At 46.7% G+C, this 27,224-nt stretch overlaps 1 protein-coding gene across 4 annotated transcripts in view; it reads right to left on the bottom strand.

The window, feature by feature from the left end:
- The window catches only part of CAMTA2 (calmodulin binding transcription activator 2), a 1,245,102-nt gene that overhangs the window by 101,785 nt on the left and 1,116,093 nt on the right, over positions 1-27,224 (bottom strand). For 2 of the 4 annotated variants that reach the window (XM_085638475.1, XM_085638476.1), the window contains exon 21: positions 16,411-16,431. The exons of the other annotated variants lie outside the window; for them this stretch is intronic. In XM_085638475.1, the coding sequence (XP_085494601.1) occupies positions 16,411-16,431 (21 nt within the window). The remainder of the gene's footprint in view (positions 1-16,410; positions 16,432-27,224) is intronic. 4 annotated transcript variants of the gene reach the window in all.

Raw genomic sequence — 27,224 nt, 5'->3', positions numbered from 1 at the left:
TAATATGACTCCTCCTTTCGGTGATAGTGCGCATGGTCATCGACTTCATTGTTTAATTGTTTTCCCACAAGAGGGTGAGAATGGAGAAGTAAGTGTAGAATAGAGATGTCCATGCGTACAAATGTATTATGAAGAACTGCAATAACTACAGGTACCCAGGGAGGTGGGTGGGCTCTACATGCCAAGAACAGATGCTTACTGGGTAAGTAACATTACCTGTTCGAGGCATGTGTGCTGTAGATACACATGCTTTGCATAGACTACAAAGCAGTATGCTCCCATAGCAGGGGCTAACCGGTAGATTTTGCAGTTGTTTGAAATAGTGTTTTAAGTACTGCTTGGCCTACATTAGCTTGTTGACATGCTAACACATCGACACAATAGTGTTTGGTAAATGTGTGTGGTGTAGACCATGTAGCTGCCTTACATATGTCAGCTAGAGGAATGTTATCTAAAAAGGCCACAAAAGCCCTTATTTGGCGAGTGGAATGCGTTCTAGGGGGTATGGATAAAGTTCTTCTAGCTTTAAAGTAGAATATTTGAATGTATTTAACAATCCATCTTGCAATACCAGATTTAGAGATGGACTGACTTTGTGAGGTGAAACAAATGCAACAGTTGTTTTGTTTTGCGAAAGTCTTTTGTTCTATCTATGTAGTACAATTAAGTTCTTTTAACATCAAGCGGGTGAAGAGCACATTCTGCTACAGAATCAGGTAGAGGAAAAAATACTGGTAACTCAACCAACTGGTTTACATGAAAAGCAGAAACCACTTTGGAAAGGAATTTAGGGTTGGTGCGTAGAACTACCTTGTCTTTATGTAGCTGAAAGAAGGGTTCTTCTAAGGTAAATTCCTATAGCTCACCAACTCTCCTCAGTGATGTGATCGCAATGAGGAAAGCAACCTTCCATGAGAGAAACTGCAAGGGGCACCTATGTAATGGTTCAAAGGTGGACCCATGAGCATTGTGAGAACAATGATGAGATTCCAAACTGGGGCATGAGGAATTCTTGGTGGTATTACTCTTTTTAACCCCTCAATGAAAGCTTTGATTACTGGAACTCTGAAATAGTGACAGATGTTGCCTGTTCTGCAAATACTCAGCTACTGCTGCAAGGTGCAAACAAATAGATGTATAAGCTAGTCCAGTTTGCTGTAAGTGTAACAGGTAACAGATAATGTTTTGTATAGAAGCATCTAAAGGATTGATTTTGTTAATGCAGTATACAACAAATCTTTTCCACTTTGCTGCAGCAAGCTCTGGAGGTAGGGATTCTTGCTTCTTTCAGAATATTCATACTGTCTGGTGGTAAATTTAAATAACCAAACTCTATGACTTAAGGAGCCATATTGCTAAGTTCAGTTATTTGTGATTTGGATGCCTGATTTCTCCGTGGTTCTGTGTGAGGAGACTGGAGGTGAGGTGCAGCTTTTGATGTGGGACTAGTGACCGCTCCAACAGGCTGACAGGGCCATGTGGGAGCTACTAGTGAGGGATGTTTGCCTGAGCTTCCGACCTAGACACAGAATGAGTGGGAGAGGCAGAAAAGCGTAGGCAAATATACCTGACCAGTTAATGTATTGGGCATTGTTGTTTGAAAGCGGGTGTGTGAACCTGGAGCCGAAGCTTGGGCATTTTGCGATTTCTGCTGTGGCAAACAAGTCAATTTGTGGGAATCTCCATTGTTGAAAGTAAAGAAGGAGAACTTGGGGGTGATGTGAATTTGCTGTCTCCTTCTGCTGAGAAGGTCGGCATTTTGATTGTTTACTCCTGGTAGGTGTTCCGCCAGAAGAAAAATCTTGTGCTGGATCGCCCAATTCCAAATGGCTTGAGCGAGTCTTGACAGTTAGAGAGTGGGTGTCCCCCCTGCTTTTATACATAATATATTGCTGTCATGTTGTCAGTTCGGACTAGGACAGTTTTGCGTACGAAGTGAGGCTGAAATGCTTTGAACAATAGAAAAACAGCTAGAAGCGCTAGATAGTGAATTGGAGGCTTTTGTGTTTGTTGCTCCACTGGCCTTGTATTGTGTAATCTTGGTGATAAGCACCCCAACCTGTCATAGATGTGTCTGCTGTGAGCACGATCTGTGGAACAGGATCAATGAAAGGCTGTCCTTTTGATAAAGTTTTGTGGGTTCCACCACTACAGAGACCGATGGGTACGGTCGTCTACCAACACTAGATCGGTTAACTGACCCTGCTCCGGATTCTACTGACGTGCCAAGCACTCTTGTAGGGGACGCATGTGAAGGCGTGCATGGGGTACAATTGGGATGCAAGATGCCATCATTTCCAGCAGCTGCATGAACACTCTGGCTGGTAAGGCTTGGTTGGACTGAAACTGTAGTGTGACAGCCTTAATATAGTTGAATTCTGGCTACATTGGGAGAGGCTAGAGCTTTGACTGTGTCTAGAGTGGCTCCTAGGTAAAACTGCATTTATGACGGATGCAGGTGAGATTTTTATACATTGACCATGAAGTAGGTCTATTGTGATCTGTGTGTATTGTAGATAGTTTTGGTCATTGCTCGCTTTGATGAGCCAGCCGTCTAGATTGGGGAAGACGTGAATATGCGGTCTTCTGAAATGAGCCACGACTACTGCCAGACATTTGGTAAATACTCTGGGGGCTGTAGTCATTCCAAAGGGATGTAGTTTGAATAGGTAATGCTTGCTGGCTATCACAAATCTGAGGTACTTGTGATGAGATGGAGGAATTGGAACATGAAAATATGCGTCTTTTATGTCTAGATTAGACATAAAATCAGCCTTCTGTAAAAGTGGAAGTACCTGTTGAAGGGTCATCATGTGAAAGTGTTCTGACAGTATATACTTTTGGGGAGAGGAGTTGGCCTAACGGCTAGGGTGGCTGACCTCTAATCTGGGGAACTGGGTGCTAGTCTCGGCAACAACGCTGAACATCCTGTGATTCTGGGCAAATCACTTAATCTCCCCGTGCCTAACAAAAATGAATGTGTTCTCATGTAACGCAACTGGTGCTATGTAAAGCGCTCTGATACCCGATTAAGGTCAAGTTTGTGCTATATAAAACTCCGTAAAATAAAAAAATATATATATAATGGTTTAACTCTCCGAGATCCAGATGAGGTCTTAGGGAACCGGCCTTTTTGGGAATGAGAAAATACAGAGAGTAAACCCCTGAGCCCTGGTACTGTGTTGGAACCAGCTTTATATCTCCTTTCCGTAAGAGAGATTGCACTTCCTGTTCGAGCAATTGTAGGTGTTCTGGAGACAATTCATGAGATCGAGAAAGATTTCTGGAAAGTTCGAGGCAATAACCATGTTGTATATTTCCAATCACCCATGTGTCTTTAGTTATAGATTGCCAAACAGGGAGAGAAAAAATGTTTACATTTTTCCCGACAGGTGTGGTATAGTCGGGAGGAAGCGTGGGCAAGTCATGTTTGTTAGAGGAAGGGGAGTTATGGGGTGTGTTGCCCTTACCCCTACCTTTAAAAGTTGTTCCCTCTATAACCTCCTCGAAAAAAGGCCTCTTGAGGGATACGACTGGTTATTACCTTTGTAGGTGGAGGTATTCTGGTCTGAGGATGTGGTTTTAGACACCCCTCGGTAAAAGGAATGACGAAAGGAACCTCTGTTTGAAGGAGACTGGAGCACACCCATGGATTAGGCCACTTCAGTGTCCTTTTTTATTTTCTCTAATGCCTGATCTGCTTCAGGACCAAAAAGATGTTTCTTGTCAAATGGTGTGTTAAGAATGGATTGCTGGACCTCGGATTCAAACCCAGAGATCCTTAACCAAGCATGTCTCTTAAGCAATATGCTAGTGTTGACCTCTCTAGCTACGGTATCAGCAGCATCTAGAGCACACCTTATGGATGAATTTGAAATTAGCTTACCTTCATTTTCTAAATCTTGCGCTTTAGCTTTATGCTCATCTGGGAGATATTGAAGCAACTGCTCCATTTCATCCCAGTGTGCCCTGTCGTACCTGGCTAAAAGGCCCTGTGTATTTGCAATGCGCCATTGATTTGCAGCTTGAACAGCTATGCGCTTGCCAGAAGCATCTATTAACTTAGACTCTTTATCTGGTGGAGGAGCATCCCCTGATGTTTGGGAATTAGCCCTCATACGAGCATTAGACACTACCAGTAAATCCAATAGCAGCTGGCCCTTGATAAATACTGGGTCTGAGGGGGGAGGCCTTATACTTCTTGTCAACCCAAGGAGTCAAGATGTGTGCTTTTACTGGGTCCTTAAAAAGTTCATCAGCGTGCCTCATCATGCCCTCAAGGATAGGAAGTGTTTATGACGACCTATGTGTGGATCCTAAGGTCTTAAACAAAAAACCCTTCTTCTAATGATTCTTAGTGCAGCGCCAGCCCATGATACTGTGCAGCCCTGGCAATGAGTTCCTGGTGGGATACATTGCCGGTTGGAGGAGATGGCTTGGCTGGGTAAAGGTCTGCATCATTTTCTGCTGGAAGATTAAATGTATAATCCGTTCATGGATCTACTGGTAAATGTGTCCCCCCATCATCAACATCATCGTCATAATGCTAAGATTGGGGAGAATCCTGAGGTGTGATGTGCAAAGGATTTGAATGTTGAGAAGGAGGTTGTGGAGGGGGATGATGGTGGTGGATGAAAAGGACTGGTAGCAACAGACTTCCTCTTTAAAGGGCTTTTGTTTCTGAGGCAGCTTGATATAAATATAACCAGCCGCAGGGTTGATATACATCCTCTTTTTCTAGGGATCCACTTTCGGTGGAACAATGTCTAAATTCGGATCCGAAGTAACATCTTTTGGTGCCTGCGCTTTCGGGGTGCCGGAGTGAGCTGGCATTTCAGTACAGAAGATTTCAGCTCTGAAGGCTGCTTGGCTTTCGGCATGGAGGATTTCGACTCCGAGACGGATTTGTTTGGAACCTGAGGGATTCGGTTCCGACAAGGACTTTTGCCACTCGGTATTGAGCTGGAAGGCTTGACTGTTTCGGAGCCGGACCTGGAGGCTAAGTGTTGGAAACGTCGTCCCGGTGCTGACCTTGGCCAGAAGGCAGAGGTGGTGCCGAAGCCTTGTGCTTTTTGGGAGTGATTTGAAGGGGTAAGGGGTATTCAGTACTCACCTCACTTTGACCCTGCAGCATTTCTTCGGTGTTGAAGTCCATCTCGAGCTCTGATTTGGAGTCCTGCAAGGAGAAGGCTTCCTCCTCCACTGTCGCGGATGCCTCAACGTCTTCTTGACCGGAATCTTAACCGAAGATGTCTGGCATGTCTTCGATGCTCTGACGCTGTATCTCTGGAAATCGAGCTTGGCGATCGCGAAGAGTTTTCTTCGATCGAAATGATCTGCAAGCGCCAGAGTCTTCTTCCTTGTGCTCCGGAGACAAGCACAAGTTACACACCCTGTGTGAATTAGTGTGCGGATACTTTGTGTGGCACTGAGGGCAGAATTTGAAATGTGTCATTCTATCAACGGAGAGCTGATCTGACGTGGTTAGTCCCGAAGGACTTCCACAGGGCTTTCTAATCAAAAAGTAGATTCCGTTGACCGAAAGGATACATGGAGAAGTGGAAAACGCATACGAAACAATACAGTTAAGGGTAGAGAGGATTGCGAGTCAAAGGGGACGAAAAGAACGGTTTCGAACCGGAGCGCAGCCATACATGTCCGAACCCGATGGCAGACAAAACAATTTACCAATGGAGTCAATGATCATGCGCGCTATCACCAAAAAGGGGAGTCACCTTACCTCGTGACTAGGAAAATGTCGAAGAAAAACAACTTTCTGACTTCCGGACCCACACTAGATGGCAGGAGTATGTAAAGCATGTGTATCTACAGCACACAAGCCTTAAACATCCAGATTCTTCGACTTTGAAGCATTGCGCGGAGACCCTCACAGGTGAATAGCCGCACTTTAAAAATCCTGTTAGATGGATTGATTTTAGAGTGAGTTGCAAACACTGATTCTCATTAAAGGAAGGTTGTATATACAAGTGCGGTGCACACAGTGCTTTTCATCTAATGAGGGTTGTATATGGGAGTGCGCCTCACACACTGCTTCTCATCTGAGGGTTGTATATAGGAGTGTGGCGCGAACACTGCTTCTCATCTAACGAGGGTTGTAGATGGGAGTGTGGTGCGCACACTGCTTCTCATCTAATGAGGGTTGTATGTGGGAGTGTGGCGAGCACACTGCTTCTCAACTAATGAGAGTTGTATATGGGACGGTGGCGCGCACACACTGCTTCTCATCTAATGAGGGTTGTATGTGGGAGTGTGGTGCGCACACTGCTTCTCATCTAATTAGGGTTGTATATGAGGAGTGTGGTGCGCACACTGCTCATCTAATGAGGGTTGTATATAGGAGTGTGGTGCACATACTGCTTCTCATCAAATGAGGGTTGTATAATGGAGAGTGGTGCGCACACTGCTTCTTATCTAATGAGGTTGTATACGAGAGTGTGGTACGCACACTGCTTCTCATCTAATTAGGGTTGTATATGGGAGTGTGGTGCACATGCTGCTGCTCATCTAATGAGGGTTGTATATAAGAGTGTGGTGCACACACTGCTTCTCATCAAATGAGGGTTGTATAATGGAGAGTGGTGCGCACACTGCTTCTTATCTAATGAGGTTGTATACGAGAGTGTGGTACGCACACTGCTTCTCATCTAATTAGGGTTGTATATGAGGAGTGTGGTGCGCACACTGCTTCTTATCTAATGAGGTTGTATATGGGAGTGTGGTGCGCACACTGCTTCTCATCTAATGAGGGTTGTATATGGGAGTGTGGTGCGCACACTGCTTCTCATCAAATGAGGGTTGTATAATGGAGAGTGGTGCGCACACTGCTTCTTATCTAATGAGGTTGTATACGAGAGTGTGGTACGCACACTGCTTCTCATCTAATTAGGGTTGTATATGAGGAGTGTGGTGCGCACACTGCTCATCTAATGAGGGTTGTATATGGGAGTGCGGTGCGCACACTGCTTCTCATCTGAGGGTTGTATATGAAAGTGTGGTGCGCACACTGCTTCTCATCTAATGAGGTTGTATATGGGAGTGTGGTGCATACACTGCTTCTCATATAATGAGGGTTGTATATGGGAGTGCGGTGCGCACACTGCTTCTCATCCAATGAGGTTTGTATATGGGAGTGTGGTGAGCACACTGCTTCTCATCCAATGAGGTTTGTATATGGGAGTGTGGTGAGCACACTGCTGCTCATCTAATGAGGGTTGTATAATGGAGAGTGGTGCGCACAATGCCTCTCATCTACTGAGACTTGTATAATGGAGAGTGGTGCACACACTGCTTCTCATCTAATGAGGGATGTATACGAGAGTGTGGTGTGCACACTACTTCTCATCTAATGAGGGTTGTATATGGGAGAGTGGTGTGCACACATTGCTCTCATCTAATGAGGGATGTATACGAGACTGTGGTGTGCACACTATTTCTCATCTAATGAGGAATGTATACGAGAGTGTGGTGTGCACACTGCTTCTTATCTAAAGAGGGATGTATACGAGAGTGTGGTGCACACAGTGCTTCTCAACTAATGAGGGTTCTATATTAGAGTGTGGCACACACACTGCTTCTCATCTAATAAGGGTTGTATATGGGAGTGTGGTGTGCACACTGTTTCTCATCTAAAGAGGGTTGTTTATGGGAGTGTGGTGCACACACTGCTTCTCATCTAATGAGGGTTGTATATGGGAGTGTGGTGTGCACACTGTTTCTCATCTAAAGAGGGTTGTTTATGGGAGTGTGGTGCGCACACTGCTTCTTATCTAATGAGGTTGTATACGAGAGTGTGGTACGCACACTGCTTCTCATCTAATTAGGGTTGTATATGAGGAGTGTGGTGCGCACACTGCTCATCTAATGAGGGTTGTATATAGGAGTGTGGTGCACATACTGCTTCTCATCTAATGAGGGATGTATATGAGAGTGTGGTGCACACACTGCTTCTCATCTAATGAGGGTTGTATAATGGAGAGTGGTGCGCACACTGCTTCTCATCTAATGAGGGTTGTATATGGGAGTGTGGTGCACACACTGCTTCTCAACTAATGAGGGTTGTATATGGGAGTGTGGTGTGCACACACTGTTTCTCATCTGAGGGTTGTATATTGGAGTGTTGCGCGCACACTGCTTCTCATCTAATGAGGGTTGTATATGGGAGTGTTGCGCGCACACTTCTTCTTATCTAATGAGGGTTGTATATGGGAGTGTGGTGCACATGCTGCTGCTCATCTAATGAGGGTTGTATATGGGAGTGTGGTGCACACACTGCTTCTCACCTAATGTGGGTCTTATATGGCAGTGTGGTACGTACACTGCTTCTCATCTAATGAGGGTTGTATATGAGCGTGTGGTGCACACACTGCTTGTGATCTAATGATGGTTGTATATGAGAGTGTGATGCACACAATGCTTATCATCTAATGAGGGTTGTATATGGGAGTGTGGTGTGCACACACTGCTTCTCACCTAATGTGGGCTTTATATGGAGTGTGGTGTACACACTGCTTCTCACCTAATGAGGGTTATATATTGGAGAGTGGTGTGCACACACTGCTTCTCATCTAATGAGGGTTGTATATGTAATGTAATGAGGTGCTTATATAGCGCTCTATCACCCGACGGGTATCCTGGCGCTTAACCCCTTCGACGCGCTTGACGGAACGGTTCCGTCATGCACGTCGTTTGGGCTGTGCTTATGACGGAACCGTTCCGTCATGGCCCCGCCCGCGGACGGAATCTTCAGCGTGGCGCGGAAATCCGCGCCGCGCTGAAGGGGTTAAAAAGGAGAGTCCCCATCAGAAGTTAATAGGGGCAGCCGAGATGTGGCACAGGAAGGGAGGAAAAGAGATAATAACAGAAGAAAAAATTACTCCAGCCTAGGGAATAAAAACATTTTCAACTTTTTCCTTGAATCCATAAGACTTTGGACCTGACGTAGATCCAAAGGGAGAGTGTTCCATAGCCGAGAAGCAACGGCAGAGAAGGATCTGCCACCTGTTCTGGACCGCCTGAACCTGACTACATTCATCAGAAATGCAGCAGCAGAACAAAGGTTTCTAGTTGGAGAATACCAGCTGAATTTTCTTTGCAGGTTCTTAGGGCCCATTCCATGAGCTGCCCTAAAGACAGTGCATAAAGCTTTGAATTGAATTTGCTGGTGGATCGGCAGCCAATGCAAATCTCGCAAGGCTAATGTGGTTGAGGTCCCTCTCTGCCTATTTAAAGCGAGTTTCGCTGATATGGCCTGTATTCTGTACAGCTTCCCGATAAGGGTGTTAGGCGCACCCAGATATAGAGAGTTGCAGTAATCAAGTCTGCTGAGAATTACGCATCTCACAACCTGCGTTCTAGAAGAGTTAGGCAAGAAAGGGAGGATCTTTCTAAGCACTCGGATTAGCGAGAAGCAAGTGCCAACCGTTTTGTTAACCTGAGAATTCAGCTGGAGATCCTGATCCACCATCACCCCCAGATTGCGTACTGTGCTAGAAGGGGTAATAGGTGCGCCAGTAGGGGACAGCTGAAAGATGGGTAAAACAGGCTGATCAGATCTTCTGGAAGAACACAGGACCACTTCCGTTTTAGAGCTGTTAAATTGTAACCAGTTCTTCTTAAGCCACTTCGTGGTGCTAGTCATACACTCGTGAAATCTTTTCAAGGAAATGGAATCATTCCCTTCCAAGGAAAACACGAGCTGGGTATCATCCGCGTCCACTCCAAAAGATCTAATAAGCGGAATGAGAGGCTGCAAATAGATGTTCAAGAGCACAGGACTAATCCCTGAGCCCTGCGGGACCCCCTGTCGCAAAGAAGACTTGTTAGCGGAGAACGGCTGAAGGCACACTATCTGTGTCCTGTCTGTTATATAAGAACAACGCCAGTCAAGGGCGCGACCGGTCACACCCTGGTCTTTAAGTCTCTCCAACAGTATACCGTGGTTTACAGTGTCAAAAGCCACTGACATGTGCAACAGCACCAACATCACTGACTGGCCACTGTCCGCCTGCATCCTCATATCATCAAGCACGGTAACAAGTGCTGTTTCAGTACCGTGCTTGGGCCGAAAGCCAAATTGCATCTTGCCAAGGAGCGAATACTACTCAAGATACTGGGATAGAGACTTACTGACGATGCGTTCCAGAATTTTAACAGGATATGGCAATAAAGAAATTGGCCGGTATTTGGCCACACACCCGGGGTCAAGCGTGTTTTTTTAGAGGAGGGGTCACAACTGCTTCCTTCCAGCTTTTAGGGACCTCCCCCGTACTCAAGGATAGACCACAGATCTGTCGTAAATAGGGAAAGAGCTCGGCCCCGTATTCCTTCCAGATTCTGTGGGGAAAGGGGTCCAGGGGGGACCCAGAGGAGACACCCCTGGCTAAGGTATCAAATGTTTCCTCGTCCGGAATGCGAAAGCAATCCAGAGTATGCTGGCAGTGTTTTAAAATGGTAGGGTTGCTGGACTTAGAGTCTGGTGATAGCAGAGAACACTGCTCAGCATTGGACAACTGAGGATCAGGTTCTTCCACCGCTGTTGGTGGATCAAAATCCCTAACTATCTTGTCTATTTTATCCTCCAGATAGGAAGCTAACTTGTTGGAAACGGGTAGCGTGGTGCAGAGCGGGTGGGCCAAACTCTGGAGGAAATGTGTAAAGCATCCACGCAGTACACACAGGCGACACACCAGGCACACTACAAAAAGAGACGCTACACAGTTTTGTGTAAGAATAACTGTTGTATTAGAGAAACACAAGGTATTTTACAGGGGGGAATTATATACATGGCAGGGCCAATCGGGCCCCTGCCGGAACCATTGCGACATACAGATAGAATAAATGTACGTGAGGAATAAAGGTACAGTCCATCGGCCTCAATCCTGCAATAAAACACATCAGGGTATAACATTAGGCGTTAGTCCGGAACACCTGCAATAAAACATCATAGCCTCACTATAGGCATCAACGATATGAGTGACCCCTGAGGCCGGGAAGCTGTAAGAGAATACCATTAGGCAGAACTCATGAGGCAGAACACCCACAGCATAGGTCCATAACGCCTAGGTACATTATGCGTAACCTCCGCCCCATTGTGATAAGGGTAAAAGCCTTAGACAGTGACCTGGGAGCATGGGGCACAACATTAGGATAAACGCATTAGGCATAGGATAACAACAGCAGTGCATAAAAACAAGATGCATCTCACCAGGCGTAACAAGATCTTAGGCCTGCACATTAGGCATAATCAGATGCATAAGGCATTACTCTCGAGCCTGAACCTGTGGGCATAAAAGTTAGGCAGAGCTCCTGCGGCAGAACACCAACGCGGTAGCCTTAGGGAAAAGAACCCATTTGCATTATAAACACATGCATTATGGAGACATCATGGCATAAAAACAATATGCAGCTCATTAGGCGTAATAGCATTAGTTCAGGTGCGTTAGGCATAAACCCAAAACATCATGGCATTCCACATAAACATGCCCAAGGTCGTTGCAGCTGCCCACTGTCCTGCAGGGCAGCTGTGTAAAGGAAGTCAGGCCAGTACACGGAACATGGGAGGCCCCCAAAACAACACTGGGACGGTGTAGTCCCTCTTCCGGGCCCGAGGTTCCAAAAATGCCTCAATCGTTGCAGCGACCCGCCACTGTGGCATCGCTGTGGCTCTTGGGGCCGGCTCCGGACGGCGCAGGCTTCATGCGGGGCTCTCCTCTGCTCACGGGGAGCCCCGCCAACGTCAGCACCTTGCCAGACTTCACCCGGGCCCCCTCCTGGGACTCGGGACTTTTAGGCACGGCTCGCGGGGCTCTCCCTCCACCATGGGAGCCCTGCCGACAACCAGCAGCACTTCCGCTGCCTCCGGGTTCCTGGCTTCACCCGGGCCCCCTCCTGGGAACCGGGACTTTAACGGGACGTCCGTGACTTGGGGGAGGCGGGGTAGGCTCCCGTCCTCCTCCTCGGGTCTTCACCAGCGCGGGGAGGGCTCCCGCCTGGCGCCTCTGCAGCCGCGGCGCCCTCACTGCGAGGCGGGACATCCTGGCGGCGCTCCAGCCGGCACCAATCGCTGCGCGGCTCCCCTGACGTCACGGGGAAGTCCGCGCAGCACTCCCGGTCCGGCGGCGGTGATTCTTTTTCCTTTCCTCGGCGGCCATATGCGGGGTGGGCACCCGCTGTAAAAAAAGAAGTACACAGGCGGCCGAAACACGGGGTAGGCTCCCGCTGTTTCAATTGGGCAAAGGGCAGCAATCACGCGGGGTGGGCACCCGCTTAACTTCACAATTCGCAGAGCGTCGCCATTATGCGGGGTGGGCTCCCGCGGCGCTTGCAAATAAACAGTTCTTCCTGGCCACACAGCGCTACTGGGTCATGGAGTATAGCACTTAACAGGCGCTAGGAAGCCCCCTCAGCTCCAGGGGCATAAGACGGTGCTCATTTTCTCCGGGGCCCTCAGCACGTAGCGCCACCCACACCAAGCGCTAGGTAGCAGGCAGGACACAGTCACTCCAGCGTAGCGCCCACCAAATATAGCGCTCACCTTGCGCAGGGCATGCAGTCAGGGTCCCACGAGGCGCTTGCTGGTTCCTGCGCCCTTGGTTGATGGTTTCTTGAGGGGAAGGGGTTGAGTTGGTGGCTGAAGTCAGCTTAGTCAGTCTCTGCAGGCCGTCCCTGGGTTCCCCTCCCGCCGGGACAGATCAGTGGGCTAGTCCAGTGTTCCTCACACAGCTTGGAAGGCAGCACCTAAGCCCTGTCACTCCCAGTGGTATAGGGCCCTGAATAGGCCCTACCGCCTAAGTCTCCTGCGTAGGTTCCCCCAGGTCAGCGTCGCCCCAACTATGGCTCTCCCTTGCCCTGTGGACAGCAGAGGGGTGCAGATCAGCTCAGGGCCCAGCACACCGGCCCACGTGGCGGTAACCCCTGGCAGCAGGTCCCGTCTCTCTCAGGTCCCCGCTCTGACTGAGCACATGGCAGCCCAGCTACGCCTACCAGACAGTGCCAGAGCTTCCAGAAGCGTCTGGGGAAAACCGGTTCTAACTGGCACAGGGGGAGGGGTAGAGCACCCTGGGTGCCAGGCTTCCCTCCAAAAGCTGGTGCTGCTGGGAAATAACAACTAGAGTGGTAACCCAGCTCAGTCAGACGGCACAACCACACAGCCATGGCATCCATTTTAAAAGTTACATGTGTAAATAGGGAAACTCAGTCTGCGTACACCATCGCACAGCATTCAATATTTGCTTTAACATGCATTCACGTAACATGCGGTTTCCCATGAAAGCGAGAAAATTCAGGGAAAAGGGCCAAGTCCAACATAACTCATCGCATAAAGCTTGAGTAACAGGAATTTTGTTATTAGCACAGTCAGGTTTAGACTCTTTACTAAGCTGAATATAGCTTTGGTGCTATTAGCTACTAGAAGAATGGTATTAGCAAAATACTCGGATTTAGTTTTCGCTATAGTGTTTTTGTACAGATTAAGTTGATTCTTAAAAGCATTTTTATCTGAATCACTATATCCTTTTCTCCAGGCTTTTTCGACCACTTTACAACCCATCCTGAGTGCTCGCAATTCCTCGTTAAACCAGGGGGCTGAGGGTTTCTCTCTCTTTTTTTAGCTTCTTTGCAGGAACATGCTTATCAAGCCTGTCTCGGATCTGCACACAGTGGAATTGGTAATTCCAGTCCACCGACCTACTGGGGTCCAGGCTGTCTAAGTCATTCCAATGCAAGGAATTTTTAAGCTTACTCAATGTGGCCCATTCTCTGCCCAGCCGATATTGTCTCTGATGATAGATTTTACAACACACATTAGGCAGAGTAAGCCTAAAATTAACCAGACTATGATCAGTCCAGCACAGTGGTAGAACATCTGTAATTGTAGCCATGTTGGAATTAGCAAACAGTAGATCTAATATATGTCCACCCTGGTGCGTAGGTTGCAACACCAGCTGGAGCATATCGAAGCTTGCGCAAGCTTCCGACAATTCCTTAAACGCCGTGTCTAGCGGGCCATCAGCCCACAAGCTGAAATCACCCAGGATAATGAGTTTAGAGTGTGTCAAGGCCAGGTTACACACCACATCAATCGGGGCAGAGCACTTTTAGGTCCTCCTGGGGGTCTGTAGCAAAGCATACCGGTTAATAGATGACTGTGAGCTTCCCTTAAGGAAAACCCCAAGAGTTCGAACCCTTCGGCCACATCTAATTCAAGAGGGGTGAAGTTCCATTTATCTTTGAAGATAACTCCCTGCCCTCCTCCTCTCCCTGATATACGTGGCTTGTGAAAAACATTATACCCAGGGGGGCAAGCAAGTCCTAGTTCAACTAAAGAATCAGTGCGACTCCAGGTTTCTGAGACAAAAAGTACGTCCAGGTCGTGACATTCCAGCAGGATGTGTATTTCCTGAAAGTGTTTAACTAGAGACCTGGCATTCACAAGACCGCACATTACCTCAATCAGCGAGCCATCAGTACGCAAGGCCTGGTCCCCCTCCCTGCCACGCTTAACCCCTACCTCGGACTTCTGCCCACCAAGCCTCATAAATTGGTCCTTGGAATAGCAAACACTAGCAGGGCGTGGGGGCTGGGAGAGCGATCCGGCAGCATGACTGGCACTGTGCACGGTCAGGGCGCAGACGGGCTTGCTTCTGGCGCGCCATTGGCGCGCCCGATGCGCGCTTGCATGGGTCTCCCTTTTAAAGAGGGAAGGATCATTATTGCGCTAGAATGCTAGCGCGCCAACCAAAATGGCGCTCACCCGGTGTCTCAACAGGAAGTGAGGGAAAGAAGACACACCGGCTACAGCGTCTACAGGAAGTGAGGGAAAGAAGACACACCGGCTAGAGAGTCTACAGGGATCGAGCACACTCAAGACAATGGCAGGTAAATTTTAAAAGCAGCATAAAAAACGATTCCCAGCAGCAGTCCCCCCAAAGTAGTGCAAATAACAAAAATAAGATCAGTATGTAAATATTTCGTTTTTTAAAAGGCAATGGACAGAGTTTCACACACACAACCAGCACGTATATGGGAGTGTAGTGTGCACACACTGCTTCTCATCTGAGGGTTGTAGAAGGGAGTGTTGCGCGCACACTGCTTCTCATCTAACGAGGGTTGTATATGGGAGTGTGGTGTGCACACACTGCTTCTCATCTGAGGGTTGTATATGGGAGTGTTGCGTGCACACTGGTTCTCATCTAATGAGGGTTGTATATGGGAGTCTGGTGCGCACACACTGCTTCTCATCTGAGGGTTGTATATGGGAGTGTTGCGTGCACACTGGTTCTCATCTAATGAAGGTTGTATATGGGAGTGAGCTTTGTACACTGCTTCACATCTGATGTGGGTTGTATATGGGTGTGTGCTGCACACACTGCTTCTCATCTAATGGCGGTTCTATAAGGGATTGTGGTGTGCACACACTGCTTCTCACCTAATGGCGGTTCTATAAGGGATTGTGGTGTGCACACACTGCTTCTCACCTAATGAGGGTTGTATATGGGAGTGTGGTGCGCACAATCCTCATCTAATGAGGGTTGTATATGGGAGTGTGGCGCGCACACTGCTTCTCATCTAATGAGGGTTGTATATAGGAGGATGGCGAACACACTGCTTCTCATCTAATGAGGGTTGTGTATGGGAGTGTGGTGCGCACACTGCTTCTCATCTAATGAGGGTTGTATATGGGAGTGTGGTGCGCACACTGCTTCTCATCTAATCAGGGTTGTGTATGGGAGTGTGGGGCACACACTGCTTCTCATCTTATTAGGGTTGTATATGGGAGTGCGGTGCGCACAATCCTCATCTAATGAGGGTTGTATATGGGAGGATGGCGAACACACTGCTTCTCATCTAATGAGGGTTGTATAGGAGAGTGTGATGCACCAAATGCTTCTCATAAGAGTGGTTATATATGGAAGCGTACTGCATACAGTGTTTCTTCTCCTAAAAACGGTGCGCTGATTATATAGTGCTTGTCCTTATTATGCTAATAGCGGTTACACCTGGGAGTGCGCTTAAAAACAGTGCTTATTATGCTAATAGCGGTTACACCTGGGAGTGCGCTTAAAAACAGTGCTTATCATCCAAATAGCCGTTACATCTGGGAGTGCGCTTAAAAACAGTGCTTATTATCCTATTAGCGGTTACACCTGGGAGTGCGTTAAAAACAGTGCTTACGATCCTAAGAGGGGTTATATATAGGAGTGTACGAAAAATGATTTGTGCTTCCAGTGAAGAGAATGCAGTACGAGTTCTCTGCTCAGACATGCATTATAAGTCATAACCCCCGATGAAATACAGCAGTAGTATTTTGCAAATGTTGTTCGCAACAATTTCAGTAAGGCAAAATAATGGCAGAATGTGGTGAATGCATCATAACAGGCACACATTGATTACCTTTAGTGCTATCCAGGTTAGCTAGCAAGGTGGAGAGAGAACAGTATGGTTAGTGGTGAAAACAAGAACAAGGGCATTTTCTGAAGAATCAATAGGTGAATAGTAAAAGCCACAAAAGACCACCCAGAGTAGAAACCTGATCACGCAGATCACGGCTTGTGGCCTACTGACTCAAGTATCTCTGTACAAGCAGCAGACCTATGCTAGCTCACTCAAATACTTCTAAACGAGGCACATCCCCAGGTCTGCTCATTTAAATATTCATAAGCAAGTCTACAGCATTAGGTCAACTCATTCAATTATAAACAAGCAGTCCACAGCCTCAGGTCTGCTCACTCAGTTATCGACTAACAGTGCACAGCCCTAGGCCTGCTCACTCAGTTATCGACTAACAGGACACAGCCCTAGGTCTGCTCACTCAATTATCAAAAAGCAGGCCACAGCCTGTAGTGAAAGAGGCCCTCTTGTGGTTTGGCACCCTATGATGACCTTCAACTACCACCATTTTAGCTGACTTTAGTGTGTTATTTTACTCTAGCCCGGATATATGAGACGGCCCTGCATATGCCTGCTTCTCTTCTTTCTTGAAATCTTTCTATCTTTCAGTGAGAGTTGTCAAGGAGTAGAATTGTCTTGCCAAGAATAGAAGGAGTGGGATGTGCATTTGAAAGCGTGAGAGGGAGAGAGAGGTGTGGAATGCACTCTTTGGTTTTGAAGTGCAGTGTTCTGAGCGGTGGTGCACGCATTGTGTTGTACATTGGTGAGAATTATGAGCTCTTACTATTGGCTTTGACATGGCCTCATGTCATCTTGTTTTCTGACTTTGACTATTGGCTTTGACATGGCCTCATGTAATTTTGTTTGCTGACTTTGACTATTGGCTTTGACATGGCCTCATGTCTGACTTTACCTTATTTCTGCGTGCACAGCAGTGCTTGCGATTCATATTCAAGGTCTTTCTGCTCTTCACTTGCTTTTTGCTCCTCACTGACCAGAGTGAACTGGATATTATCTGTAGAATGTGCAACTCTGCCTCAAAGTCAAAATACGGGAGCTTGGCCAGCCTCCGTCTTGGCCTTGATGCAGACTGGTACAGCCAGCTCGGTTTTTTCCAATAAGGACGGGGCGAGGTTTTCTAGAAGCTTTGCCTCACATTAAGTAATAGTATTAAAGCTGGGAGCCTTTGGGGGCCAGGTGGAAGTTCACCACAGAATAGACGTATTGCTGTGAAGTTGACGGAACTTGAGTCCTGATTAAAACCCCTTCCTGGGCTTTTGACGGGCTTTCCAAGCTTGAGCTGGCAAGGATGACGCAAATTCAATCGGTGAGGTGTTCCTAACCATTTTGTATATATTTTCTACTCTTTGCTACCTGTATATACTGCATTTTATTCTAATTGTTCGTTGTAGTTAATTGATACTTGGGAATCTGCATTTACTGATATATTCAGCCTGCCTTTTTAAACATTGCATTAATAAACGTGTGTGTTATTTTAAAAGGCACCTGAATTTGTCTTTTTACCTCCAGAGTGGGAGTGTTGTGCAAACGTGTATAGTTTAAAGGTGCAGTGGTAAATTTGCCTCCCAGGTGGGAGTGCAGGGTTTGGGTGTGTCCTTTTACTGAAAAGCACATTCATTACACAGCCCCAGGACTGCTGCTCACTCAGTCATCAACAAGCAGGCCAAAGCCCCAGGTCTGCTCACTGGCGTATCAACAAGTAGGCCACAGTCCCAGGTCTGCTCACTCAATTATCCACAAGCAGGACATGGCCCCAGGTCCCCTCCTTCAATTATCAACAAGCAGGCCACTGTCCCAGGTCACCTCAGTCAACTATCCACAGGCAGCCCAAAACCCCAGGTCTGCTCACTCAATTACCAACAGGCAGCCCACAGTCCCAGGTCTGATTACTCAGTTATCAACAAGCAGACCCAGGTCTACTCACTCAATTATGGACAAGGAGGCCACAGCCCTGTGTCCAGTCACTCAGTTATGAACAAGCAGGCCACAACCCTAGGTCTGCTCACTCAATCATCAGCAAGTTGGCCACTGTCACAGGTCTGCTCACTCAATTACTGACAAGGAGACCACAGCTCTAGGTACGCTCCCTCAGTTATGAACAAGCAGGGCACATCCCCAGGTCTGCTTACTCAAGTATCAACAAGAAGGCCACAGCACAAGGTACGCTCACTCATTTATCGGCAAGCAGAACACAGCCCTAGGTCTGCTCACTCAATTATCAACAAGCAGGCCACGGCCATGCTCACTCAATTACCAACAAGCAGGCAACAGCCCCAGGTCTGCTCACTCAATCATTGACAAGCGGGCCACAGCCCCAGGTCTGCTCACCATTTATCAACAAGCAGGCCACAGCCCCAGGTCTGCTCACTGAAACATTGACAAGCAGGCCACTGTCCCTGGTCTGCTCAGTCAAGTATCAACACGCAGGCCATAGCCCTAGGTCTGCTCATTCAAGCATTGACAAGCAGTCCACAGCCCCAGGTCTGCTCACTCAATTATCAACAAGCAGGCCACTGTCCCAGGTCTGCTCATTCAATTACTGACAAGCAGGTCACTCTCCCAGGTCTGTTCATTCAATTATTGACAAAGAGGCCACAGCACAAGGTCTGCTTACTCAATTATAGACAAGGAGACCACAGCCCTAGGTCCGCTCACTCAGTTATGAACAAGCAGGATACTGCCACTGGTCTTCTCACTGAATTGTCAACAAGCAGGACACAGCCCTAGGTCCGCTCACTCAGTTATTAACAAGCAGATCACAGCCCTAGGTCTGCTCACTCAGTTATCAACTAACAGGACACAGCCCTAGGGCTGCTCACTCAATTATCAACAAGCAGGCTACTGCCCCAGAACTGCTCACTTAATTATTGACAAGCAGGCCACTGCCACAGGTCTGCTCATTCCATTATTGAGCAGGAGGTCACAGTACCAGGTCTGCTTACTCAGTTAACATCAAGCAGGCCACAGCCACGCTCACTCAATTATCAACAAGCAGGCCACAGCCACGCTCACTCAATTATCAACAAGCAGGCCACAGCCCCAAGTCTGCTCACTCAATTATCAACAAGCAGGCCACAATCCTAGGGCTGCTGCTGACTCAATTATCGACAAGCAACCCACAGCCCCAGGTCCGCTCACTCAATAATCAACAAGTCGGCAACAGTCCCAGGTATGCTCATTCAATTATTAACAAGCAGGCCACAGCCCCAGGTCTTTTCCCTTAATTATCAGCAAGCAGGCCCCTGCTCCACGTCTGCTCGCTCAATTATCAGCAAGCAGGCCACAACCCTAGGTGTGCTGCTCTCTCAATTATTGACAAGCAGGCCACAGCCTCAGGACGGCTCACTCAATCATCAACAAGCATCTATGAGAGCCCTGAGATACAGACCGGTATCTGTGGCTATATGGGCCACAGCATTGTAGCTGGAGCCATAATTACATACATGTAGGAAAACGAAAAAATATTATGTCACAGATATACTTAACTTAGGTATGTGTGTTTATATTGAGAGGCTCTATGGCCTACACTAATTTCTCACCGTTTATTTGGTAACTGCTCGTGTTCATTGTTACTGGCCAGGTCCATACTATACTACTTTAAATAAAAAAATAAAAAATCTCTCAGCAACGCATCACTACTCTTTACATAAAACATGCTAAGAGTTTGGTCTACATGTTCAAAGCATTCCGAATGGAAGCAAGTTAACGGTCTGCTTGACATAAAATACTAGTAAGCCATGCAGCCTTAATACGGATCAGTTCACAGAACACTCATGAATCTACTAACTATTTGAGCAGGGATTACTGCTTTGAGAAAAATCAGTTTCAACATTATGTATCAGAGACTGCATTTAGGCATGAGTTAAAAAAGAGCGCACTAGCTTAGAGAGAACAATGTAAAGCTCTCACAAAGGAGGTGGATCTCTGAGTGGAGGAAACTTCTTCACTAGGCCCTCCATGAATCCCCCCAATCATGCAAGAGTAGGATCCAGATACAGTAATTTTCTTAATGCAGTTACTGCAGAGGTAATTACTGATATAACAATAGAAAAAAAACAACATAACTAAATGCAAAGAATATGGTAATATAACCTCTCTCCAGATAAGATAATGAAACAGCAAAGCATCAAAGGCAGAATCTCCTTTATTCTGAGGAAAATCATAATACTGTACTTACTCCAAGATTTACACGCAACCTTTGCGGCTACCCGAATGCTCAACTGGAGAAAAGGGGACCCAGCTGTGGAAAGAGGTCAGGCCTGATGTAGAATCCTACCTTTGCTCTGGGAAAGTAGGTGTGATCAGGAAGTCTAATTAAGATTCTGTATACAGAGGCAAAAGAGCATGGCACCACACTGGTCTTGCCCAACTGCTTCGTAACAGGACTTTCATGGAATTCATTGAAAGGCAAACAAAGTTCTGCACACGTTGATAAATGGTTACTTTCGTTCAGTTATTAAAGTTCTGGTGGATACTCTATTTAAATGCAGATTCTTCACCTTGTGACTAACAATAGTTGCCAGACTTGATCCCGACATCTTTTCTCAGCATTGCTCCTGCACGCCAGCTGGTGGAATCGGGAGGCTTTGTGCCAACTCCATCCTGCTACGGAAGTGACGTCAGAGGCACATCTGAGTGCCACCTATGGCGGTTGACGTCAGTTTCTATCTGGACTTTTCACGTTGTTGGACTTAGAAGTCAACAACTAATCAGGCATTCACCAACTTCAAGTTTATTTGCATGGTTAATCACAACCTTTGCAACATTAAAACCATAAAAATTCTAGTCATCTAAAACCATTTCCACAGTACAAAGAATCCAAAAAGTGAGTATTATTATTGTTGGTGGTGTTGCACTTTCAAGACTACACATATGAAGACATTTCTAAGAACACTATTTCAGTAACTGATGTCGGCTCTGGCAACGTTTCATCCATCATCTATGCAGGGACGCCTGGCCACATGTCAATCTTGCTGAGGAGGTAAGGGCCATCCACAGTGCATAGAAGCAGGTTAAATAGAGTATTGGCGTTGCTATAAAAATTCTGTTGTCACTTGTGCAAAAAAGCAAAAAGTTCATACAGTGGATCTTTCTTGCTTAGCAGTTGGGACATTTCTTCAGTACATACAATCAGGACGCGGAGTGTTGTTGGCACTGCAATAAGGATTCAACTATCGTGTGTGCATATAACAAAACATTTTTAAAGTACATAGTTCCAGGCCGAACAGCCTGCTGTAATTAACAACATTACGATATAAGACGGATGTACATTTCAGGAAAACAAATTTAACAGGCTTGGTAACAGTACTATAAGAATGTGACTGTCTTTTAAATGAGAGGTGAGCGGTTTATAGCATGCGCCTCTCTTGCTAAGCAGACAGAGGCTCCCTTCAGCGTACATGGGCAGGATAAGTGTTGTTGGCATTACTATATGGGTTGGGATGTCTTATGTGCAAAACAGCAAAACATTAAAAATAAGTCTGTTTCCAGCCCCAACTACCTGGCATGATTATTTATATTACAATATGTGACCACCTGGCCAACATGAACAAGTAACCAAACCATTCGTGGAGTGCATTTTTTAAGTTCAGAAGTACAGTCCTATTAGTCACTTCAGGTTCATCTAACATATGTGCAAACGTAGCCAAACCGTCCAAAAAGTGCATACTTTTGGTTGGGAAGTGCAATCTTATTAGGCCGCTCCAGATTTTCCCGTATGCATGACCTTAGCTGCCATTCTTATTTTTTTTGTTATTGCGGAGCCTCTCTGGTGGCCCTTTTCTGTAGTATCCTTTGTACAAACATTAACATTTATCTGGCTTCCCTTTGTGCAAATGTTCCACAAGCACCTCATTGTACATCTGGATGGCCTACATGAATTACCATTTCCACTTATTTTCTTGTCTACCTTGTTTAAGAACCTCGTAAAATGGCCAATTAGTTGCAGATTCCTAAGGGCAAAGACGCCTGCTTGCATGTTCAGATTCCTCTTTGATTAAAGAGTGGTCGCAACATTACTCTTTGCTTGTTCAGCAACTCCTTACTGATGCATATTAAATGCCGCAGATCTTCCCTCCCCATTCTGCACAAGCAGCCGCAGTTGCTGGCTGGATTAGGCTTCCAGGGTAGCGAAGGTAATATACCAAGACTATATCCTAAGAACGTTTCTTTGACTGCGTTGGAGAGCCCCATATGAAAGTAGGATCACACTATTGCTGTGTCCTAACTGTGCAAAACAAACCAGTCATGAGCTCTGCCTGCCAATGCCTTATCCTCAATGAATGAGGCCAGTTTGATGGTTTTATTTACCAAATTTATAAAGCTAGCGTGGGTGGCGGTCTTTTCCATAGGTCCTGTAGGCCTAAGTGTGCTGTTGACCAGTTGAGGTAGAGTCAGGGGAAACCCAAATCACAAAGTCGTATCGCACAGTAGGTGTGTAATAGCACAAGCACAACTTGTGGATGTGTGTAATAGCACATCCACAAGTTTAAAAACGAAGGCATGATATCTTTTTACAAAAACGTCACGTGGATGTGCTATTACACACCTACTGTGCGATACGACTTTGTGATTTGGGTTTCCCCTGACTCTACGAATATGGAATAGAATTACTTGTGTTACCTACTTTGTGCCCTGAAGAAGTTCCTGTGTGTTAGGAACGAAACGCGTTGGCTGCCTAGTTTGTTTAATAAATACGAAGATCGAGAGAAGATCTTTGGAATACACATCAATTTGGACTTGGTTATTTGAGTGCACCTTCCTTTGTGAAAAAACCTTTGGTCCTGCCCTGCATCTAACAACGACGGATGCTGGAAGTTGTTGCACCACGTACACAGACACAGTGTACTTTAGTAATAAGGAAAACAGTAGGAATATAAGTGCTTGACCTTGGTCCGTCGTTGGGTTTGCTTTGTTCATGTATAATACTGGAGCTTGTAAAGCGTGACAGCTACCTCAAACAGAGGTGTCCCGGCGCTGAGGCAGCAGGCATTGCGCGCCGAAGGGCTACGGTACTAACAAACCATCCTAATCCGCCCTGAAGAGCCACGTCTTGAAGGCCTTTCTGAAACACGTTTCTGAATTAGCCTGTCGGAGATTCCACATTGTGGCCGTTCTAACAGTGAGTGCTCTTCCACCCAGACGTGCTTTCGTAAAGCGGGGAGTACACATCAAATTTAGAGAATTGGACCGTAGCGCTCGATTTTGCTTGTAGGGACAGAGTCTTTTCTTCAGATAGCCAGGACATTTTCCATTGAGGGCCCGGTAGGCTAGAGTCATGACCTTAAATTTAATTCTTTTATCTACTGGGAGGCAGTGGAGCTCATGTAGATGTGGAGAGACATGGTGTCGAAATGGTATGCGTCTGACTAGTCTCGCAGCCGCATTCTGTACCATCTGGAGGTGGCAAATAGAGTATATGGGGAGGCCAAGATATAAGCCATTTGCGTAGTCTAGCCTAGATGTTACTGTGGCATGGACTACGGATTTACGCAGTCTTCCGGTAGGAAGTGTAAATATTTCCGGAGATTTCTTAGTTTACTAAAACATATAGCGGAGACCTGCTGAATTTGGGCTGAGAAAGAGAGGTCAGCCTCCCATCTCACACCTAGAATTCGGATATGTGTAGCGTGGGACGGCGGAGGACCCATGTCTGACGGCCACCACAGATCTGGCTCTGGGCCCTTACCGAAAAGCAGAACTTCTGTCATCCCCGCATTGAGTTTTAATTTGTTTGTGTTCATCCATAGTGCTATGTCTCGCAAACACCCTTTAAAGTTCTTGAAGGCATCTGCCGTCTGCTCCTGAAAAGGGAAAACCAGCTGGGTGTTGTCGGCGTAGGAAATCGCTTTTACTCCCCAGTTGGCAATCAGAGGAAAAAGCGGAGCTAGGTAAAGGTTAAAAAGTAAAGGGCTCAGAGCTGAACCTTGAGGAACAACGCACCAAAGATGTTTGGGTTTAGATTCAAATGGTTGTAGGGCGACTCTCTGGGTGCGACCGCTTAGATATGATGTCAGCCAGGTCAGCACTTTCCCCCCAAAGCCCACCTCTTGTAACCTATGGACCAGTATAGAATGATCGACAGTGTCGAACGCAGCAGACAGATCCAGGAGCACCAGCAACGCTGATGCCCCTGAATCCAGCGAACATCTTACTGACTCTGCCACCTCAAGGAGAGCGGTCTCTGTGCTGAACCCTGCCCGGAATCCTGATTGTGTATCATGCAGGGCGCTGTTACTCTCAATAAAGTTGGTCAGTTGGCGCTGGACCAGCTTCTCTAACATTTTACCTGGGGCGGGGAGCAGAGAGATAGGTCTAAGATTGTTAGGGTCTCCTGGTTCACCATTTGGTTTTTTTCTCAAAGGGAGAAGCGTCGCATGTTTCCATTTATCTGGAAAGAGGCCCGTGTCAAGAGAGGTGTTCCATATATGGAGTAGCCTGCCCGTCAGGGAAAGGGACAGCATTTTCCACAGTTTTGGAGGGCATGGATCATCTGGGGCGCCTGAAAGGCATTTTTGAATTTCTGCTAGAGCATCTTGAGGCGAGATAGGTGTAAAATTAGTGAACGGAGATACCTCCACCGCACCCATAGGTATATCTAATTTCTCAGGTGACTCCGATGTCGAGAAGGAATCATAGACCTATAAAATTTTATTGGCAAAATAGCTAGCAATATTTTCGCACAGAGCTAGAGACGGTATCACTTAGGTCAGTTGCTTTGGGCTTAAAAAAAGGTTTGGACCACTTTAAAAACCTCTCTACTGGAGTTATCTGCGCTGTGGATGCTTGAAACAATATAATCCCGCCTGGCTGCTTTTAGTGACTTATGAAAATCTTTTAGTGCTTTTTTGTAGATTCCCTTTGCTAAGTCACAGTAGCACACTCTCCACTGGCGTTCTAGTCGTTTGCACCTGCTTTTAGTTTCTTTGAGGGCATTTGAGAACCAGGGAGCGGAGGGAGACAGTCTAATGGATTTCACCACTCTGGCCGGAGCGACAGACTCCACAGCAACGGCAATCCATTTATTTATAGCAACCGCATCTGCATTGGGGTCAGAGGATAGACGAGAATAAATGTCCTGCAGAATAGGGCTTATAGATGCTGCGGTCAGGTTTTTCCAGTTTCTTTTTATAATGATCGTTTGCCCTTAACTTGTCCAGGTTTAGACAGAATAATCGAAAAAGGAATCAGGTAATGATCTGACCACACCAAAGGGTAGGGAGTCTCCATATCGATTGCAGTAATGTTGGAGAAAACTAAATCCAGGGTGTGGCCCGCTTTGTGCATCAGGAAGGACACCAATTGGATAAGATTGGCTCCCGCTAAAGACGAGACCAGCTGCGCTGCTTGTGCACAGTTAGGGTCATTCAAGTGCAAATTAAAATCCCCAAGGGCCATAAAATTGGTATACACTACCGATTTATGAGCAATAAAATTGCACAGATCCAGACACGCGGCTGCAGCACAATCGGGTGGTCTGCAATGAGTATGCCCGCGAGGGAGGATGAGGGGTTGATTTGTAGGCAAAAATTGAGTTCTTCAATTCCCTGTACGTGGAGTGGGGTGTGGACACTAGCTCCCAAGAGTCTTTAAAAATATTGGCCAGCCCTCCCCCCCTTTTCTTGCCCTCTCGATTGGCGTAACACATTTTAAAACCTGGTGGGATGGCCAGGGCAATTGTCACCGCGTCCGTATTTAGCCAGATTTCAGTTAAAAACGTAACATCCCAAGTAGCTTCTGCTAACACTAGCCAGACATCCTCAGCATGCTTGGGCAGTAATCTACAATTGACGAGGCACGCACTAATTTTATCATTGTGCGTGATCGCCATGCCCAGGGGAGATCCCTTCCCAGTACTAAAATCTTTGACTTGATTTAGCATCTGGCCACATGTACAGCAGCTATGCGGCCGTGGGGTCTTAGCTGGGTCGAACTAGTGTGTCTTGGGGTAGGCCAAGCTTTAAGAAGCATCAGCTCGTCTCAAGACCAGCATATGGCTTTTTCGCTCCCAGAACCAGCAGCATGACTGGCGCCGGCCGTGTTCCGGTTGCGGACGGGCGCAGATGGGCTTGCCTTTGAAAGGTAAGTAACTTGTTCTTCTGATGGACACTGCTAGTCGCAGAGTCCTCATCATGTGAATATATAAAAAAGCAGTACCAGGTGGGTCAGTGGAATGACTCAAACTAAAATGTCCTGCAGGGCCAAAAGGCAAAAATGCCCCTTCCGCCGGACCTGGCTATCAAGGCAGTAAAGCTTCATGAACATATGAATTGACACCCATGCTACGAAATGACATATCTCCAAGACAAGTACTATGCATGCCAACACAGTGATTGAACTTGGCTGAGGTCGTCTGAGTCCTCTGACCATCCAGAGGCTGCTGCTTGACCACTACATTGCAGATTTCAATACAGAGGACTATCTACCTAGATATTGTGCTTTTGTGCACCACTTTACCCTTCTTTGCCCCAGCGAACTAAACAAAGAGCAGATTGTTCACTTGAAGGTCCTTGGTACAATCGATGTAAAAGCTCAAAGCTCTTTTTGGGGTCCAGATGGTGAAGCCTCTCCTCCTCTTTCGAGGGGAGAGGTGGAGCAAAAAATGGCAGATGGGCGATTACCTGTGACATAAAAAGGCACCACAAGAATGTTTTGAAGGGCAGATGTAAGGGACAGCTATGCATTGGGGTCAAAAGAGGTACATATAAAAAAAATGAGAGCAAATATGGGGGAAGTGGAGCACATACAGGGGGAATATATGTACCCCTCTAGCCTTCACTATTAGGGGGGAGATTCCA

Source organism: Triturus cristatus, chromosome 12 (genome assembly GCF_964204655.1).
Source record: "Triturus cristatus chromosome 12, aTriCri1.1, whole genome shotgun sequence".
NCBI lineage: Eukaryota > Metazoa > Chordata > Amphibia > Caudata > Salamandridae > Triturus > Triturus cristatus.
The sequence above is the reverse complement of the archived record's forward strand: the minus strand, read 5'-3'. Positions and strand labels throughout refer to the sequence as shown.